At 37.1% G+C, this 20,958-nt stretch overlaps 1 protein-coding gene and 1 pseudogene across 1 annotated transcript; both read left to right on the top strand.

Moving 5' to 3' along the window:
- Window positions 1-4,205: 4,205 nt before the first annotated feature.
- LOC129629076 (olfactory receptor 51F1-like) lies at window positions 4,206-5,162 on the top strand. The gene has a single exon (XM_055548862.1). The coding sequence runs from the start codon at window positions 4,206-4,208 to the stop codon at window positions 5,160-5,162; it is 957 nt and encodes a 318-aa protein (XP_055404837.1).
- A 9,206-nt stretch (window positions 5,163-14,368) lies between these two features.
- On the top strand, window positions 14,369-15,317 carry LOC129629079 (olfactory receptor 51F1-like; annotated as a pseudogene).
- The last annotated feature ends 5,641 nt before the right edge of the window (window positions 15,318-20,958 follow it).

Below are 20,958 nucleotides of genomic sequence, written 5' to 3'. Positions count from 1 at the left end.
CCCTTGGACTGCAAGGAGATCCAACCAGTCCATCCTAAAGGAAATCAGTCCTGAACATTCATTGGAAGGACTGATGTTGAAGCTGAAACTCCAATACTTTAGCCACCTGAAGCGAAGAGCTGACTCATTTGAAGAGATTGTGATGTTGGGAAAGTTTGAGGGCAGGAGGAGAAGGGGATGACATAGGATGAGATGGTTGGATGGCATCACCCACTCAAAGGACATGAGTTTGAGTAAACTCCGGGAGTTGGTGATGGACAGAGGCCTGACATGCTGCAGTCTATGACATCACAAAGAGTCGGACATGACTGACTGAACTGAACTGAACATACCAGAAAGTAACCCATTTATTGGGCAAAAGCAAGTGAGTAGCTGGAGAGGGATGGATTTGGGCATGGATATATCATCATCCATATAGATCAATATGATAGTGAAAAGACAGAGGCTTGGAGACTGAAGTACAGGTTTTCTTCTCTCTTCATTGTCTTTATAATTGTTCCAGTGAAAATTGGTTTGCTTTCTTATTTTTCTAGCATACTGATAATCTAGACATAATAACATGCGTCTCTCTATTCCCCAGTGCCTAGAACAATGCCTAAGCTTTCCATTTATATGGATTGTTTGGTTTATTTTGCTTTGCAATATTGTCTCTGTGGACCACTGGTCACTCAAGTTAGTAGCTAAAACCCTTCTGAGATTACACAGCACTATATTATATTAATAGATGGAGATAGGAGGATTTCTGCTTTTCTGTATATGCAGCCCCAAGGATATTCACATTTTACCAATGGCTTCACAATTCAATTCCACTTTACTATAAAATCAATGGTTCCAGAGCTGTAACTTGTTCACTCTCTGCTGATAAAGACAGAGAAGGCTTGTTTTTCCCCATAAAGCTGGTAAGAAGCTAGAGAAAGGTGTTTGTTGTATTGATTTTATGCTTTGTTGCTCTGTGTTCTATTTATAATTGTTCAAATGAGCCTACAAAAAAGTCAGATGACATTGGGTTTTACCCTGTCCTCAGAGATCCATATAACACAGACAATTGAACTTTTCTACATTATAGTCAAGTATTATGATGATGATTTTCTCTGATTGAATGCTATCTTGAGAACTGGCAATTCAAAGGGAACTATAGAAAACTAGCATAAAGGGAATAGCAACGTGTATACTTGTTGCAGGGAAATCACTTTTAGGAAGTAAGTTTTATCTAATATTTTTAATGCTTGATTGAGAAATATTAATGTTATAATAACTAATATTGCTATTCTTTGATTTTAAGTTTTCCTAGAATTTATTTTGACACTGGAAATTTATTACTTTAAACTTATTTTTTAAATTGCAATTGAACAAAAATTCATAACATTTTTAAGTTGCCCTTTCTATTTCTTGAGTGTCTATTGAAAAAGTCTATGGGTGGCTCAGACGGTAAAAGCGTCTGTCTACAATGCCGGAGACCTGGGTCAGGAAGATCCACTGGAGATGGAAATGGCAATCCACTCCAGTTCTATTGCCTGGAAAATCCCATGGACAGAGGAGCCTGGTAGGCTACAGTCCACGGGGTCACAAAGACTTGGACACGACTGAGTGGACACGACACGATTGTATACTCAAACCAATACTCATTACCTAATACTCCCAGAGAGCAGTAATTTCCTCCTGATAAGTCAAGTAAGAAAAAAAAAAATAAGCACTGGTTAATAAGAAACAAAATTCTAACATATGCTGAAACATGGATGACACTTGAGGACATTATTTCTAGTGAGATAAGCCAGTCACAAAAGAAAAAAATATTGTATGATTCCCTTATATGAGACACTTAAAGCAATCAAAATCACAGAGACAGAAAATAAAATGGTGGTTTCCAGGGACTGGGAAAAGGGGAGACTGAGGAGTTATTGTTTAATGGATATAGAGTTTCAGTTTTACAAGATGTAACAGTTATGGAGATGGATGATAGTGATGGTTGCACGGCATTATGAATGCATTTAAATCCACTGAAACGCACACTTTAAAACCATTAGGATGGTAAGTTTTATGTTAGTTGTTCAGTTCAGTTCATCCCGTCAGTCGTGACTGACTATTTGCAACCCCATGAACCACAGCACGCCAAGTCTCCCTGTCCATCACCAACTCCAAGAGTTTACCCAAACTCATGTCCATTGAGTCGGTGATGCCATCCAACCATCTCATACTCTGTCATCCCCTTCTCCTCCTGCCCTCAATCTTTCCCAACATCAGGGTCTTTTCAAATGAGTCATCTCTTCACATCAGGTGGCCAAAGTATTGGAGTTTCAGCTTCAACATCAGTCCTTCCAATGAACACCCAGGACTGATGTCCTTTAGGATGGACTGGTTGGATCTCCTTGCAGTCCAAGGGACTCTCAAGAGTCTCCACCAACACTACAGTTCAAAAGCATCAATTCTTCTGCACTCAGCTTTCTTTATAGTCCAACTCTCAAATCCATACATGACTACTGGAAAAACCATAGCCTTGACTAGATGGACGTTTGTTGGCAAAGTAATATCTCTGTTTTTTAATATGCTGTCTAGGTTGGTCATAACTTTTCTCCCAAGGAACAAGTGTTTTTTTTTATTTCATGGCTGTAATTACCATCTGCAGTGAAATGTCAGTTGTATTTGACCACAATTTTAAAAATTGTGGAACAAAACAAAAACTAGTAGCACTGGGTAATAATTGTCCCACAGAGCCTTACACCAACTTATCCACTTGCACTTACCCTCTAGTGTCAGAAGATGTGCTGATCCTCATCTTTGTGAGGGCTAATTATTTGGTTGGCAAAAAAATTAATTCCCTGTTTTCCATAACAGCTTACAGAAGACCCAAAGGAACTTTTTGGCCAACCCAATAGTGTCATGCTTTATATTCAATCTCCACAGTTGTAAAGAATCTACCTGCCGATTCAGGAGATGCAGGCATTGTGGTTTCAATCCCTGGGTCAGGAAGATCCCCTGGAGTAGGAAGTAGCAACCCACTCCAGCATTCTTGCCTGGAAAATTCTATGGACAGAGGAGTCCAGCGGGCTACAGTCCACAGAATCGCAAATAGTCACACACACACTGTTTCCTTACGGAATTTTCTATGCCAATTAACTCCTGTCATTCTATAGTTTTAATCTCTCACTATGTAACATTTTTAACCTTAGTTTATAAATACGCTCAGTTCTTTTTCCTATATTACAAATATCCTCCATCCACCGTATGGTCACCCTTAGTCATGGCTTATTTTTCTCCTTGCTTTTACTGACAAGTTTCCAAAAGTAATATATACCATGCCTCCAGGACTTTTCCATTTATTCCCCAAGCCACTGTGGCAGCTTCTCAGCTTTTATTGCTGGATTTCAGCTAGTTTTGTTTGTTTGTTTGTTTTGTTTCTTAGGGTCACTCATGTGTTCTCAGCAGCATTTGACATTTTTGATCCTTAGAAGCACCCACTCAAGCAGTTCAGTACTATTGTTCATGTAACACCCAGACATGACACTAGACTCTTGGTTTTAGTGGTTCCAGGAAGGCTATCCAGTCTCATCTTGCTTTAGTCTATATAGTCCCTTCCAATAACTTCTATCAAATTCAATCTTTATTGGTTTTCTCTTATAGAAATCTACTCCCTGAGGTTATTCATCCACACTACTGGATTAACATGGGACTGGATTAACAAGCACTCCTGTGCTTCCAAACATGTATTGCTAGCAAAAATCTGGAAATGTTTGCCTGGAAAGTCATGCCTACATGGGTACAGCAGACTCAACATCTTTAGCTGAATTTCTCTTTGTCATTTCTTACCTAAGATATTCAAAATTGAATGTATTCAATGTATTGATTTTTCTTAACTTTCTATCTACTTAATCTTATAATATGATGGAGCTAAAAATTCTATCAATATAGAAAATAATTATTATCAAAATGTATGGAATTATTTGGATGTATTTTCTTAAATTTAATTTAAGAAAATAATTAAAAAAAATTAAAAAAAACAAAAAAAATTAAGAATAAATATGTTTATATATATAGTGAAAGCTATAAATCAAACTCTGTTTTTATATATATATATATATAATATAAATAATCACTTATCATGACCTTAGATAACTCTCCTAACTAAGAGAACATTTATCTATATATCTTCATGTAACAATATAATGTATTATTTCTATAGGATTGTGCATTGTGCATTGTGAAGATAAATGCTACCAGTCCAGGAAAACATGGAAATCTTAGGTAACTCAACATCTAAATTTCCAACTTTCTTGTTGACTGGAATTCCTGGCCTAGAGTTTGCCCGTGCTTGGATCTCCATTCCCTTCTGCTGTCTTTATGCCACTGCCCTTTCTGGGAACAGCATGATCCTGTTTGTCGTCATCACCCAGCAGAGTCTCCACGAGCCCATGCACTATTTCCTCTCCATGCTGTCAGCTGCTGACTTGGGTTTGACTGTTTCTACAATGTCAACCACATTAGGCATCCTCTGGTTGGATGCAAATGAAATCAGTCTAGATATGTGCATTATCCAGATGTTTTTTCTTCATGGGTTTACCTGCACAGAATCTGGGGTGCTGGTGGCTATGGCCTTTGACCGCTGTGTGGCCATCTGTGATCCTCTGAGGTACACTAGCATTCTCACTAATTGTAGAATCATTCAGATGGGTCTCTTGATGGTTATACGCACTGTAGTATTAGTTGTACCACTACTTTTGCTTCTTAAGCCCCTCAATTTTTGTGGCAGGAATGTGCTTTCCCACTCCTACTGCTATCATCCAGATGTGATTAAATTAGCGTGTTCAGATACTCGGGCCAATAGCATCTGTGGATTAATTGATCTCATCCTGACCACAGGAGTAGATACACCATGCATTGTCCTGTCTTATATCTTGATCATTCACTCTGTTCTCAGAATTTCCTCCCCTCAAGAACGACACAAAGTTTTTAGCACCTGTGTCTCCCACCTTGGAGCAGTGTCTATTTTCTACATCCCCATGATTAGCTTGTCATTGGTGCATCGCTATGGGCGATCAGCCCCCAAAGTGGTCCATTCAATGATGGCCAATATGTACCTGCTTTTTCCTCCTGTGCTCAACCCCATCATCTACAGTGTAAAAACAAAACAGATTCGCAAGGCTATACTCAGTCTTCTTATGAAATAGATAGAGATAATAAAGTTTGAGAAAATCATGATAGAAGTGGCTTTCACTGTAGAAAAGCAGTTCTGGTAGGTTACTGTCTTTTGGACATTTTTTTTCTCATCTTTCCATTTGTTCAACAAATATTTGGTAAGCATTTTTGAGTTTTCAGTCATAAAATACATATATAATATTCCTTAAGGGATTTACAGTCCAATAATAGAAGCAGAAAAATAATAATAATGACATAATTTAAGTAATGCCTATAGTAACTAACATTTATTGTCCATTTTATACTAGGCATTCTATTAACTGCATTTAATATATACTATTTATTCTTCAAAACTGCTCATTGAAATGATTAATTAGATTTTAGAGGTGAAGAAACAGACAAAGACATTTAGGCCATCAAAGGCAAGACATCTAACAGAGCAGGACTGAGGCTTGAATTCATGCTTTTTGTATCTTAGATACTGTGTTCTTCACACACGTATTGTGTGCTTTTCCAAAAGCAACTACAAAAATGTCACAAGATCAGAAGAAGGAACTGGGTCTTCACATCTGTGTATCATGCATTTAAAATATTGTAATGAATTTCTAGCAGTATATTTTAGCTTTTAGTCTTTATTCATAATTAATAGTACAAAAAGTAAAAATAGATATGCCATGGCATGCAAGCCACAGGTCATTATCTAGTACTGAACAACCAGTAGAAAATCTGCAAGGATTAGGGACATTAGCTAATTCACTACAGCAATTTAGAGAACTGGAGACATCATGAAGTGGCATGTAAGGACCTTTGAGGTAGAATTTGTTAAATTTCTTGTGTTCAAAGGTCCTTTTGAAACCTAATGAAATCCATCAACCCTTTTCCAGAGAGCAATCACATATAAAAGAACTCATATTATTTTCCATAGAATGTCAGAGGATTCACAAAATGCCATGAAGGTCCTACATGGCTCTCTTAGTCAAAGAACCAAAGTAAAGAATTCATAATTTTTAGGCTATAAATGGTGATACATAGCTGGACTTAAAAAGTTTAGTTCCTGAAAAGAGATGCATGATGACAATATCAATTTAAGAGATGGACAGAAACTTAAAACTCAGTTGCACAAAATGGTTGAAAAATATGGAGGAAAAGGGAGATGGAAACCTGATGGGAGACCCATCAATATTATTGCTGTTGGAAAAGTGGTCCAAGACAGGAAGGATGAGCTGTGAATCCCAGAAACACTGGGGGCAGCTGTGAGCTGGAGCCAACTCACACTAGTTTGCCGGAAGCCATAGTGTGCATCTCTTCTCAACTCCGCATTAATGATGCCGCCTTGACAGCTAGAATCACCACTGATACTACGGCATTGGTAAATACTGAAAATGAGTTTAGTTTCTTTTTTCCTAGGATTTCAGTTTGCCAGCACACCAGTGACTGGGGTCTGTCTTACATTTGGCTTTGTGAAAAGCAATAGAAATTAGAAGATAATGTCCTTAAAATCTAATGTGTGAAGTAATTATAGAGATAAAAAGTTATAAAATAATGTATGAAGTGTTGCAATGGTTGCTAATACAAAATTATACCCCTTATTTGTGCTGCCTTCTAAGCTGAAAATGTTTCCAAAGGTAAATGGAGAAGAGTATTCTGGAAGCAATTCTGTGGAACAATGTAAGAGGTATTGTGTCACCATTTTACTCTTCATGGAAGAATACGCTCCTGAATTTTAAATTCATAGGTCCTGTCTAGGCACAGCATCAAAGAATATGAAAACACAAAATATTTCCTTCTCTTTCCTTCTGATTTTTTCCCTCCATCAGATTCTTCCAAGTGAATTTAGGTTACAAGATTTTCATTAGTTGCTTAAAGAACATCTTTTGCTTAAACAATATTATTTTAAGAAGAATTGATTTATAGATTTGGTTTAGAAATTCCATTGTTCTTCCTGAATTGTATACATAGGGGACTTTTGTTCTGAGAGTTCTACGTGCCTGTTTCCTGCATAGAGCTTCAAAAATATAGAACACACAAAAATGTTTAAGTTGAGGAACTTTTACTTTGAGATGCCCAAAGGACTATAGCATTATAAAGTGTAATCCTAGCTAAACCTGCTAAAGAAAAGATTCTATATCTCTTTGAATACTTCTGGCTGGACCTGAACGTGTGTGCACATACACAAACACACACACACACACACACACACACACAAGATGATGGGAAGGGAGAAATATATTAGGGGATTTTATGAGATGCAAGCAGAAACTTGGATAATGTTATTTAGCTTGAGTTGTATTGGTCTACAAATTATCTAAGATACTACATATACATGCTGCTGCTGCTGCTGCTGCTGCTAAGTCACTTCAGTCGTGTCTGACTCTGTGCGACCCCATAGATGGCAACCCACCAGGTTCCTCTGTCCCTGGGATTCTCCAGGCAAGAATACTGGATTGAGTTGCCATTTCCTTCTCCAATGCATGCATGCATGCTAACTCACTTCAGTCGTGTCCGACTCTGTGCAACCCTATGGACAGCAGCCCACCAGGCTCCTCTGTCCACGGGATTCTCTAGGCAAGAATACTGGAGTGGGTTGCCATTTCCATCTCACATATACATGCTATTTGGAGGTTGGCTTGTGCTTCGCTTAGATGCAGAGTAGACTTGAGGTAAATTTACTGAATTAGCATTCTAATAAAATTCAGTACTTCACGAAGTCCCCATTTAAAAGATACTCAGGAGAATCTTATAGATCAGAGCAGCTCATTCCCTAGGTCACAGGTAGAAATAAAAGAAGCTGACAAGGGAAAAAAAAGAGAACTATGTGAATGTGAAGGCATAACATTGTTTCACTGTGTTTTTCTCTACCTTACATATGCCCTGATTCTTTCATTTATATACATCTGTTGTGTTCTCTGTCTTTCCCTTTTTCCAATTCTGTCCAGTAATTCCAATTTGATCAATTTATGGAAAAAATTAAATTTTTTCCTGCAGAAGGGTGGATCTAGTTGATATCTCTCAGCCTGGAAATAAGTTGCTTGCTTATCTACTTCATTGGCCAGGATTCTAAATACACTTGAATTCGAATTCTCACCATTCTGCTGATGTAAGAGGTTAACTCCACATTGAATCTTACTACTTCCCATTCTAGAATATCACATTCATTCCTCTTTGGTTTTTATCTACATTGCATTCAAACTCTACCTCTTCTATGAGGCATTCTTTTTTTTATTTTAATTTATTTAACTTTACAATATTATATTGGTTTTGCCATATATCAAAATGAATCTGCCACCGGTATACATAGGTTCCCCATCCTGAATCCTCCTCCCTCCTCCCTCCCAATAACATCCCTCTGGGTTGTCCCAGTGCACCAGCCCCAAGCATCCAGTATCGTGCATCGATCCTGGACTGGCGACACATTTCATATATGATATTGTACATATTTCAATGCCATTCTCCCAAATCATCCCACCCTCTCCCTCTCCCACAGACTTCAAAAGACTGTTCTATACATCAGTGTCTATTTTGCTGTCTCATATACAGGGTTACTGTTACCATCTTTTTAAATTCTATATATATGTGTTAATATACTGTATTGGTGTTTTTCTTTCTGGCTTACTTCACTCTGTATAATAGGCTCCAGTTTCATCCACCTCATTTGAACTGCTGACAAAAGTGCGCAAACTGCTATGAGTAGATTACATAAAGCCATAAGACCCACCCTTGAGTGTGTCCTTGAAGAGGGCCTAGAGGACATGTCGTTCAAAGGCTATTAAGGAATGACATGTGAAGATGATAGCAACACTAAGAAGTTGAGAAGTGGCTGTCCTCTGTTGACCAGGAGTGACCATTGGAGATGCAGTCATAGAGCCAGGCTCATTAATATCCATGCACGTGGTAAGGCCTTGACATAACAGAGGCCAGAGAGCAGTGATTAATCAGAAAAAAACAGGAGGCTGCAATTATAAGAACCCCCAACGTCTGAAGGGTAGACAAGAGAGCTTAATGTCCAAGCAGTAGTGGGACATCCCTAGGACAAAATAAACAAACAACCAACAAGGGGTTAGCTAGGTAACATTATAACAAAAACAAAACAAGAATGGATGACAAAGGAGCTAGAAGAATTGTCATACTTTGCAAGCTTGACCTTGAGTTTGGGAGAGAAGGATTGAAAAAGGTTTTGGTAGAAAGAAGCATGTTAGATGATTTGTTGTTGTTTAGATGCTAAGTCGTGTCCAACTCTTTTGCAACCACATGGACCATAGCCTGCCAGGCTCCTCTGTCCATGGGATTTCCCAGGCAAGAATACTGGAGTGGGTAGCCATTCCCTCTCCAGGGGATCTTTCCGACCCAGGAATTGACCTTGTGTCTCCTGCATTACAGGCAAATTCTTTACCATCTGAGCCACCAGGGCACCATGTTGCCAAATTTTTCTTCTTGTATGAAAAGGGCTACACTCATGGAGCCACTTGACTTTGTAATTCTGTTTTACTGCTTACTTCTTAATTATAGGAATGTATTTGCTCATTTTAACATTTAATGCTCATCTACTATAACCCTGCTACTATGCTATTACCTGGAGATACTTTCAAAGCATCTATTATTTCACTTAGTTGTGCATAAAAAGCTGTGTGATAGATTCTTCAACAGAAACACAAAGAATGAAAATTAAGGGTTACTGGATCCTCATTAAATGACATATCCATGCTCAAATAATGATTCAATTTCAATTTTAATTAAAGCATGTAAATACAGATTTGCTGTGTCGATGTTCATTCTTCTTGGTTCTTTTGTGTCTGTCTTAGCATCACATTTCCTGGTGCCAGCAAGATAACCTGGGGGCAGGTAGGTAAAGCACAACAGAAGGGTACAGAAATTCCCCTGGGGTGTATTTATTCCCACTGAGTAAATTCCTGTATCAGCAAGTTTGCTTATAAAATTCTCCATTCTTAGAGGTAAATGGGTAGCCTTCATATACTCACCCCAAATAAGAGTAAGAGAAGTCTTTCCTCTTGTCTAAAGGCCAAGTCAAGCAGCTGTTTTCAGATCAGAAACAGTACTTGGTTGTGTCTACAATAAAATACATCTGATGAAATAAGGCTGACTCATGAGTGATTTAGCTTAAATAAAAGCAAGACTTTTTTTCAGAAGTGAAAACAACAATTTATCTAGTCTTCTGGCATTGCTACTTCAACATCTTTCTTTGTATGCCTTATAATTTTCCACATCTTGAAAGGTAAGGCATTCCTCCACTTACCATGGTACCTGATCTCCAGGCCCTCGGAGCTCCTGGTTATTCTTACTTCCACTGTTTTGTTGACTTCTATGGCTCTTATATCTACTCAGAAATCCCAAACCCCATATAGATGTTTTGTTCTTATCTGTTTAGTTAATCATGGCAAAAAGGGTTCAGGATGGGGAACAAATGTATACTTGTGGTGGATTCATTTTGATATTTGGCAAAACTAATACAATTATGTAAAGTTTAAAAAAAAATGCTTCTTTTATGTGTGTATTTCATGACACATATAATAACAAAACCTCAAAATACAATCTTTAAATTATTAACCTCAATTCTGATTTGAATTACATCTAATATTTTCTTTAATTCTTTATGTTACTAGTATCTCATTATTTTGGCCTTTCTTTTCCCATTTTTTTTCTTTCATAATGCTTTATGGTCTATTACCTGAATTACCTTAGGATATTTTCTTCTTCATTCTACAGGGGTTTTAACAGCTTTGATACTGACGACTGAGATGCTATTCTCTTTTTATTTTTATGCAATATTTTAAAGATTTTATACTAGCATTTTTTTTTTCTGTAGTGTAAAGGAAGATCTTTTCACACCTTTTTACCCCCAATAAACTACTCATGCAACTTGCTTCTGGATGCTGTCTCACAAATTATGATCATGTAGAGTGCAGGTTCTGACCCATTTTCCAGCTTCTAGAACCTACAGTCCCACGAACACCCATGCTACCAACACTTCTAGCTCTTTGCCTCTTTGGAAAGAGAGGCAATTAAAACCTAAATTTCAAAATAATGCTGTTGCCAAATTTTCTTCTGTCTTCACTTCTGCTGACAAAGATGTACTTTAGTGGATATTTCAAAATTCAACATGTCTCTACTAATGATACCCCTCACACCATCATCTTTGCCTGTTTTTCTTGAGATGAGATGTCTGGGGAAACAAAACTCCCTAGGTCAACTTATGGTTAAATATCCTTTTAAAAAAGGTGATTTTTTTTTTTTTTTGATACAGACTCTGGATTCCTGAATGTAGTCTGTCAAAATGGCATTAAGTGCTGTCCTATGTTCTGACTCAATTCCTGTCTATATTCCTTAGTTAGGAGCAGTTAATTACCTTCAAAAACTTCTGGATGAAGACTATCTGTCTTTAATTTTAGTGTTTCTTTGGTCTATTTCTCTTCCCCTTTATCTTTTTTTGAAAATTTAATAGAAAATTGGGAGAGACTGGTTTCAGTTAGTACTGGCTAAAAATACTTTAAAATGGAAGTCTATTCTATTCTATTTTTAAAAACAATTTATTGAAATATAGTTGTTTTACAATGTTGTGTTAGTTCCAGGTGTAGAGCAAAGTGATTCAGTTATACCTATATACATATATATATATGTATGTGTGTGTGTGTGTGTGTATATATATATATGTATATATATATATATATGTATGTATATATTATCTACATTTATATTCATATTCTTTGTTAGATTCTTTTCCATTATAGGTTGTTACAAGATATTGAGTATAGTTCCCTGTGCCATACAGTAGGTCCTCTTTGGTTGTCTATTTTATCTATAGTAGTGTGTATGTTTTAATCCCAAAGTCTATTTTAAATCTTAGAAAACTCTGAAAGCAATATGCTATACAAATTAGAAAGAGTTGCAACATAGATAGATATTAATGATCTACAGATGGGAGGTGAGAGTACATTCAGATTTCTGAATTAGGCAACCTGATATATTAAGTTACCATAGACCTATAGATTGACAATAGATGTATAGAGCTATTAATCAAAATGGGAAGAAATAGAATATACAAGTTGTGGGAGATAATTCAGATGCCATCATTTGGTGCTTGAGTTGACTTTGAGATACTTTAAGGGAGAAATCCATGAGTTAGGGAGATGGATCTAATATTTAAGAGATTTGTTGTTGTCTAGTCGCTAAGTTGTGTCCTACTCTTTTTGGACCCCATGGACTGTATAGCCCACCAGGTTCCTCTGTCCATGGGATTTACCAGGCAAGAATACTGGAGTGAGTTGCCATTTCTTTCTCCAGGGAATATTCCTGACCCAGGAGTGGAACCCATGACTCTTGCATTGGCAGGCAGATTCTTTACCACTAAGCTACTAGGGAAGTATTTAGGAGATTAGCTTCAGATTAAATAAATATTTTAAAGTTGGAAAATAAATGAATAAAATAACATTATCCATGAAATGCCTATGGAATTGAAAGTATGTATAAATAGATAACAACATGTTGGAGAAATAGTCAAACTAAACTTTGACTACATCCATAAGTAAGTTATGTAGTTAATTTGATGATAAAATTGTCCAAAAATGGATATATTTAATGGAAATTATCTTGGATGGCTTTTAAAGGAAAAAAAGAAGTCTTAAATGAGCTTAAAATATATTTTGGACAATAGGTTTATTTTTACAATAAATTTATGTCCACTATAGATTAATTTGAATTAATGTATCCCATATTATGCTTAAGAGTTTCCTGTTTGCTAAATTGTTTCAATAAATTATCTACATGTCCTCCAAAACATATGCAATCCAGAAATACAGTTGCTTCATCTCTGAACCATAAAAATATTATATAGGAGATTTGAAAACATAGATATCTCTAACATGGTTGCCATATTTATTAATAGAGAATTATATTACTGTTGAAATATAAGCAATTATTATTATTATTTTCATAGGAAGTATAGTGTAGTTTTTAACTGCACAAGTTCTAAAGTCTTATTTTCTGATTCTCAGTGTAATCGCTTCCAGATTTTATGACCTTTAGTAATTTATAATAACTTCTGAACTTCTCTTTGTTTTATCTGTAATAAAAATATCTCTCTCAGGTTTATCATAGGTTCAAATGAAATAATCTTTGTAAAATACCTATAACATTATATAGAACACTGTCTTAGATTCACACAATATTGTATACCTGAACAACCCTATAAGAGCTCAAAGACTAGATTAAGGACCAGGGAATATGTGACACAAAAGAAGATTTTTCCCTATTGATTTTTAGCACAACAAAGGCAGACTCTATAATGGTAAACAAGGCAGTATTTTAATGTTACAAATTAAAAACAGTATCAAGCTGCAGATTCACAGGACCTGAAGCATCTTCCCTCTATTTCACTTTAGTAAATAAATGGAATGAGGCAGGATAAACTGATGTTATCTGGGATAGAGTCTTAGATATATGTGGAACATGACAAAGAGAGGTTTCCCTGCTAAGTCAAAATGACTTTTCATTTATAATCTGAGTTTAACAATTCTAAAATTCCAAAGCAAAATTAGTCAAGTGTTTTCTTAGACCAAGTTCTGCTCATGGTTAAATAGAGTATTTCAGGAAGGCAAATAAAATATAAATCAATTACCAGAAACATATTGAATATCTACTATGAGCAATGAATTGTTTGAAGCAAAGATTAGCTAAAATGCACTCCTATTCTCACGTAGCAGAATTAAGATTAACTCCCATTCTCAAGTAGAAGTTTACAATCCAGTTGAAGAATAAAATATGTAATAAAAATGTTGGTTAGAATATAGGATAATAAGTGATAAACATCAAATAGATTTAGCTAAGTAAATTTAAATTAAATTGAACTCAACATCTTATTTCAGTGATGAACTTCACAGACATAATATTGGTGAAAGAAGCAAGATGCAATTAGAATATACTACATGATTCTATTATATCAAGATCAAGAACAGAGAGAAGTAATTGTAGTACTAGAAGTCAGAACAATGGTTACTGCAGGAGAAGACATTGTTAAGGATGAAGCATTAGGAAGCCTTCTGGGTTGGTGGTAAGGGTGTATCAGTTGATCATGGAAGTGGTTACATAGGTATATATAGATGCCAGTCTTAGCTGTACTCTGAAGTTTTGTGAACTTTACTAAATTTATAGTAAACTTAAGCTAAAAATAAATTTTAAATTTAGAAAGTCAAGATCAAACAATAGAATTCCACTCCTGCATACATTAATGCCAATTCTCCATAACTCCACCTTGCCAACTTTCCTCTTGACTGGCATCCCTGGACTTGAATGGGCCCACACCTGGATCTCCATCCCATTCTGCTGCCTTTATTTGACTGCCCTTTCTGGAAATACTTTGATCCTATTCATAGTCCTTACTGAGCCAAGCCTCCATGAGCACATGTACTATTTCCTGTCCATGTTGTCCACCACCGACATTGGCTTATGCATCTCAACACTGGTGACAGTACTGGGAAACTTCTGGGTCAATGCCCGGGAAGGAAATCAGCCTCAATGCTTGCTTATCACAGATGTTCTGCATTCACCTCTTCACTTTCATGGAATCTTCGGTGCTCCTGGCTATGGCCTTTGACCGTTTTGTGGCCATTTCTAACCCCCTGAGATATGCTACCATTCTAACGCACACGAGGATTGCACAGATTGGTCTAGCAGTCATCACCAGGGGGACAGTCATTCTGACACCACTAGTCCTGCTTCTTAAACGCCTATCATTCTGCCATAGTCATGTGCTCCATCACTCCTACTGCTTCCACCCTGATGTGATGAAGCTCTTGTGTTCAGATACAAAGATCAATAGTATATTTGGACTAACTGCAATTATCTCTACTGCTGGGGTGGACTCTGTGTTTATCCTGCTTTCCTATGTCTTGATCATTCGCTGGGTTCTCAACATTGCATCCCCAGAGGAGAGGAAGAAGGCCTTCAGCACCTGCATTTCTCATATCACTGCTGTGGCCATATTCTACATCCCTTTGATCAGCCTGTCTTTTGTTCACAGATTTGGAAAACATGCTCCATCTTATGTGCCCACACTCATTGCTAATGTATACTTGCTCATCCCTCCTGTGATGAATCCCATCATCTATAGTGTAAAAACAAAGCCAATTCAAAAAGCTATGCTCAAACTTTTATGTTTCAAGGGAACGCATCTTTAACAATTCTGCTATCACAAATATCTATTTCAAAGTCAGTGAAATTTATCATAAATTGGAGTTGTTAGTTCAGTTCAGTTCAGTTGCTCAGTCATGTCCGACTCTTTGCGACCCCTTGAATTGCAGCACACCATGCATCCCTGTCCATCACCAACTCCCGGAGTTCACCCAAACTCATGTGCATCGAGTTGGTGATGCCAGCCAGCCATCTCATCCTCTGTCGTCCCCTTCTATTCCTGCCCCCAATCCCTCCCATCATCAGAGTCTTTCCCAATGAGTTAACCCGTCACATGAGGTGGCCAAAGTATTGGAGTTTCGGCCCCAGAATCAGTCTTTCCAATGAACACCCAGGACTGGTCTCCTTTAGGATGGACTGGTTGAATCTCCTTTCAATTCAACAGACTCGCAAGAGTCTTCTCCAGCACCACAGTTCAAAAGCACCAATTCTTCGGCACTCAGTCATCTTCACCATCCAACTCTCACATCCATATATGACCACTGGAAAAACCATAGCCTTGACCAGATGGACCTTTGTTGGCAAAGTAATGTCTCTGCTTTTGAATATGCTATCTAGGTTGGTCATAACTTTCCTTCCAAGGAGCAAGCGTCTTTTAATTTCATGGCTGCTGTCACCATCTGCAGTGATTTTGGAGCCCCCAAAAATAAAGTCTGACACTGTTTCCACTGTTTCCCCATCTATTTCCCATGAAGGATGGGACCAGATGTCATAATCTTCATTTTCTGAATGTTGAGCTTTAAGCCAACTTTTTCACTCTCCTCTTTCACTTTCATCAAGAGGCTTTTTAGTTCCTCTTCACTTTCTGCCATAAGGGTGGTATCATCTGCATATCTGAGGTTATTGATATTTCTCCTGGCAATCTTGATTCCAGCTTGTGCTTCTTCCAGCCCAGCGTTTCTCATGATGTACTCTGCATAGAAGTTAAATAAGCAGGGTGACAATATACAGCCTTGCAGTACTCCTTTTCCTATTTGGAACCAGTCTGTTGTTCCATGTCCAGTTCTAACTGTTGCTTCCTGACCTGCATACAGGTTTCTCAAGAGGCAGGTCAGGTGGTCTGATATGCCCATCTCTTTCAGAATTTTCCACTAAACATATGCAATTTTATAGTCCAGTAGAATTAAATATTATCCAATTCAGTTATCTCCATGATTTAGTTAATCCCATCTAAGGAAATCCTACCTTTTACACCACTAAAATATGAATTCAGAATCTCACTATCTGTCAGCCTAATTTTACAGATGACTAAACAAATTCCTTTCTCTAATCATATTTTGGCCCCAAAACACCCATCATTCATTTTGAGATACTTTTCCAAATAGCTGAATCAATTTGTATTAAAATTTAAAAACAAACCAACAAGCATCTGTTTCATGGTTGTTCCTCATACACCAACTAAATGAAGAAGAAATTCCAGTCTGTGATGAATTTCTCCACAATTCTGGTTCAACTTTGCTATAAAGTTTAATCCGTCTTTTTATCTCTTCACATATTCTGCAATTCTTACAAAATCAGTCTGCTAAATGTACATGCAACTTTCCTAATTCTGTGTTTTACTGTTGATTCCACTTCAGTCCTGACAACTGCAACTCCAACTTGAAACTACTGATATCTCAAGGCTCCTCTGTAAATATCTTCTTCATTAAGTTTTTCATGATTATTTCAGTGACATCTGATCTCTCCTTCCCATAGTTTACCTTTTAAGTGCTTTATCTGTACACTTTTTGCCTTTAAATGTTTTGACTATACATTTGTATATAATTATTATACTTTCCACAAGGCTATAAATTCCCTAAATTAAAAAAAAAAAAAAGCCTTGATTTTATTTGAAACTTCTACACCACATAGCAAAATGTCTCTCACAGAGCAGACATAGTGATAGTTGTTGAGTTGAACTGAACATAATAGACTATCAAATTGTCCTTCTGAACAATTCCAGTGATAAGTTTTCAATTCAGTGTTTGGCATGTATAACATAAGAAATTGCTCTTATAACTTATCCCAGTCTTTCTGCCTGTGTTATCTAGTAATTGATCAGTTCTGAATTTCTCCATCATATAGAGGAAGGGTTGCTTTGGAACTTGAGATTGCGCTCTCAGGAACTTATACCAGTTTCCATAAAGCTCAATTTGACTAAGAATAATTTAAGCCATTTTTAAAAAATTGAATGTGTTTTCCAGAACTGCTGCTATTAGGTAAGTTTGGAAATTTTTTCCAATGCTGAGACAAAAACTTATGAACCATCTTCAAATGCACACTTTCCTTTTGCTTCTGCAGGCAATGAATCTGTATTTCTTGACTGTTCTAACACCAAAATATCTCTTTCATCTCCAACACTTAACTTTCTACCCTAAATCTTGGCTTCCTTTTAAGTTTATAGACCTCTAACATTGTCCCTTTTCCTCCTGTTTGCTGTCAAGTAGTCAGAAAAAAGCTTTGCAAATGGCTTTTGAATTAAATTTTAGTTACACAAGAAATAATAATAAATATATTCCCACAAATAGAAGATTTTATAGAAAAAACCAAAGTCCTCCTTGATATAGTCCCACAAGTTCAATCATTCCACCTTCCCCATAGGTAACCACTGTATGAATTTTGTTTTTATCCTTTGTCATTTATGTATGTATACTCATAAACTTAGAAAAAATAAAATGTAAAGCAATTTGTTTCATTTGTATTTCAGACAGTACTTTCCTAGGGATGTTCTGCCTTGTTATTTCAAGAACTACATAAAACCAAGTAGAGAAATTTGCCATTGCCCAGAATTCCTCTCTCTCACTCTTCCTTCATATCTCCTATTCAACAAATTCTTAGGGATTAGCTCAGTGTGGATTCAAACCTCATTGTCTATTTATGTATATGTCTGTGATATCTATTTGGTAAGTTAGCACTGGGCTGCTACTTTGTATAGACGTAGAAATGCTTCGAAATGCTCTCTCTAAGATTTATTTCCCCAGACTCAATTAAATACCCTCCCTCAATTATTCTAGCTCATTGCCAAGCAATGCCCTGGATTTGCTAGTCTGATCAGTCCCACTCTACTTCACTCTCTCACTTCTTCACTGATGATGATAAGACAGTGGCACACTACGCCATCTGAGATATCACCAGCTCAGAGTTTTGCAGCCACAATAGTAGAACAAATAAAATTAAGGACATGGCCATCCCAAATTACATTCTTATTCATTTTCCAGTAATAACATGCATCTAGTATCTCTAATGAAACAGACTTTAGGATGTCTGTTGAGACTATAAATGTGAACAAGATTACCTTCTTACTTTAAGTGAGCTGTTTCTTAGTAAGGAATATAATTTGCAAAGATGTAATTGCATTACAATTCTTATTATAGGTGTTCCTGGTTTCCAGGATACTTAGTAAAAGACATAAACATTGACTAATTCAATTTAAAAAGAACTTTAAATAGCAATTCTACTTTATTATAACCATGGTATGAAATCACAAGCCATGATACAGAAGTTGATAGGAACAAGCAAAACAAAAATGATAGGAGCAAGATAAAATGAGAAGTAATAATGTGGCATATTAATTGAATTAATAATTCAATTGGTATGTTGTATCCACTATATACAATTTTAACTGACATTCAAATTTTAAAGAAAATACCTCTTATCTGTAATATACTCCCCAAAGTCCTTTCCATAGGATTATAATACAGGATAGATACATACTGATGGATGGGCATCTTATTAAAAATACAGATCCCTGGTTCATCCACACAGTGGTTGCTAAGAAGAGCTATCAAGCCACAAAAGACATTGACGAACCTTAAATGAATACTATAAAGTGAAAGCTATCAATCTGAAAAGGCTACGTATTATATAATTCCAACTATATGACATTTTGGCAAAAGGTAAAACCATGGAGACAAGAACTTAGGGAGAGGGAAGGATGAATAGATGGAGCAGAGAGAACTTTTAGGACAATTAGATACTATGATGGTGAATACATGTCATTATACATTTGTCAAAATATGTACCATGAACCACGCCAAGAATGAATCCTAATGTAAACTATGGACATTGAATGATAATGGTATGTCACTGTTGGTTTATTGATTGCAACAAATATATCACTTTGGTGAGGGATGTTGATGGTGGGGGAGGCTGTGCATGTGTTGGAGTGGGTTGTATATGGCACTGAGTAATTTCCAGTTAATTTTTAAAACTAATTGTTGAAACTTATTTTCAGCTGTGCTGGATCTTCGGTGCTGTGCGGGCTTTTCTCTAGTTGGAGCAAGCAGGGGCTACTCTCTAGTTGTGGTGCCTGGGCTTCTCACTGCAGTGGCTTCTCTTGATGAGCGGCACAGTCTCTACATTGCGTGGGCTTCAGTAGTTGGGGTTCCTGGGCTCCAGAGCACAGACTCAGTAGTTGTGGTGCATGGGCTTAGTTGCTCCACAGCTTGTGGGATCTTCCCGGCCCACAGATGGAACCCGCATCTCCTGCATTGGTGGAAGGATTCTTTACCACTGAGCCACCATGGAGGTCCTTCACTTAATTTGATATGGAACTAAATCCGCTCTAAAATAATCAAAATCTAGGGATTTCTCTGGCTCTAGTGGTTAAGATTTTGCCTTCCAATGCAGGGGATCTGTGTTTGATCCCTGGTCAGGGAGCTAAGCTGCCACCTGCCTCATGGACAGAAAACTAAAAACATAAAACAGAAGCAGTGTTGCAACAAATTCAATCAAGACTTCAAAAAATTTTTTTTTAAATCTACAAAAATTCACCCTCCTTCAACCCCCCTCCAGAATATATTATTTTATCAGTTCTGGCTTAAGAATCTATATCTATAATAAGATTCCTCAGATATATCTAAAAGTTAGCCAGTTTGGGGAGCCACTGAGACATAACAGGATACAACAAGGTGTTGTACAATATCTGTGGTATATTCCTTATCTCCAATCTAAATTTATTTGTTTTGATGTCTACCTGTGAAGGAAAATTTAAATCTTCCTCTATGTGAAATGTGTGCTGTGTGATAAGTCGCTTAAGTCATGTCTGACTCTGTGGCCAACCAGGCTCCTCCGTCCTTGGGATTCTCCAGGCAAGAACACTGGAGCAGGTTGCCATGCCCTCCTCCAGGGGATCATCCAACCTAGGGATCAAACCCGAGCCTCCTGAGTATCCTGCATTCCAGGCTGATTCTTTACCACGGAGCCACTGCGGAAGCCCTGTCTGTGGAATAACCGGATCTAAAATCCTAATATAGGAGGATGATATTTTTTCTTCTCCAAACATGCATGGAAACTGTATTTGCAGACTTTTCATGTTTATTCAATATTTATATTTTCCTGTCCTATAATTTCAATATGAACCATCCTAAGTCAAAAATAAAACAACCTCAGCAATCGTAATACACTAAACACTGTGGGAGAGCAAGCCTATTTAGGCATGCAGAGTGACTCTGAAGAACAAAGGCGGCAAAACAAGCAGATACAACTGGCCAGAGAGATCCCTTAGGAATAGGGTTTTATGATGGGTAAATGAATCTCCCCAGAGTGGGTTCTTCATAGAGAACCTCTACTCTGGGAACTGAAGGAGATCACATAGCCCTGTCTCTTCCTCACCCTCTTCACTTGATGTAAATACAAGGGCATCAGAGA

This window comes from Bubalus kerabau, chromosome 15 (assembly GCF_029407905.1).
Source record: "Bubalus kerabau isolate K-KA32 ecotype Philippines breed swamp buffalo chromosome 15, PCC_UOA_SB_1v2, whole genome shotgun sequence".
NCBI classification, from domain to species: domain Eukaryota; kingdom Metazoa; phylum Chordata; class Mammalia; order Artiodactyla; family Bovidae; genus Bubalus; species Bubalus kerabau.
Note: the sequence above shows the minus strand (reverse complement) of the source record. Positions and strands in the feature narration are given on the sequence as shown.

Excerpts from the sequence above, each read along its gene's own strand:
- LOC129629076 (XM_055548862.1), top strand. The coding sequence starts at position 4,206 with ATGCTACCAGTCCAGGAAAACATGGAAATCTTAGGTAACTCAACATCT.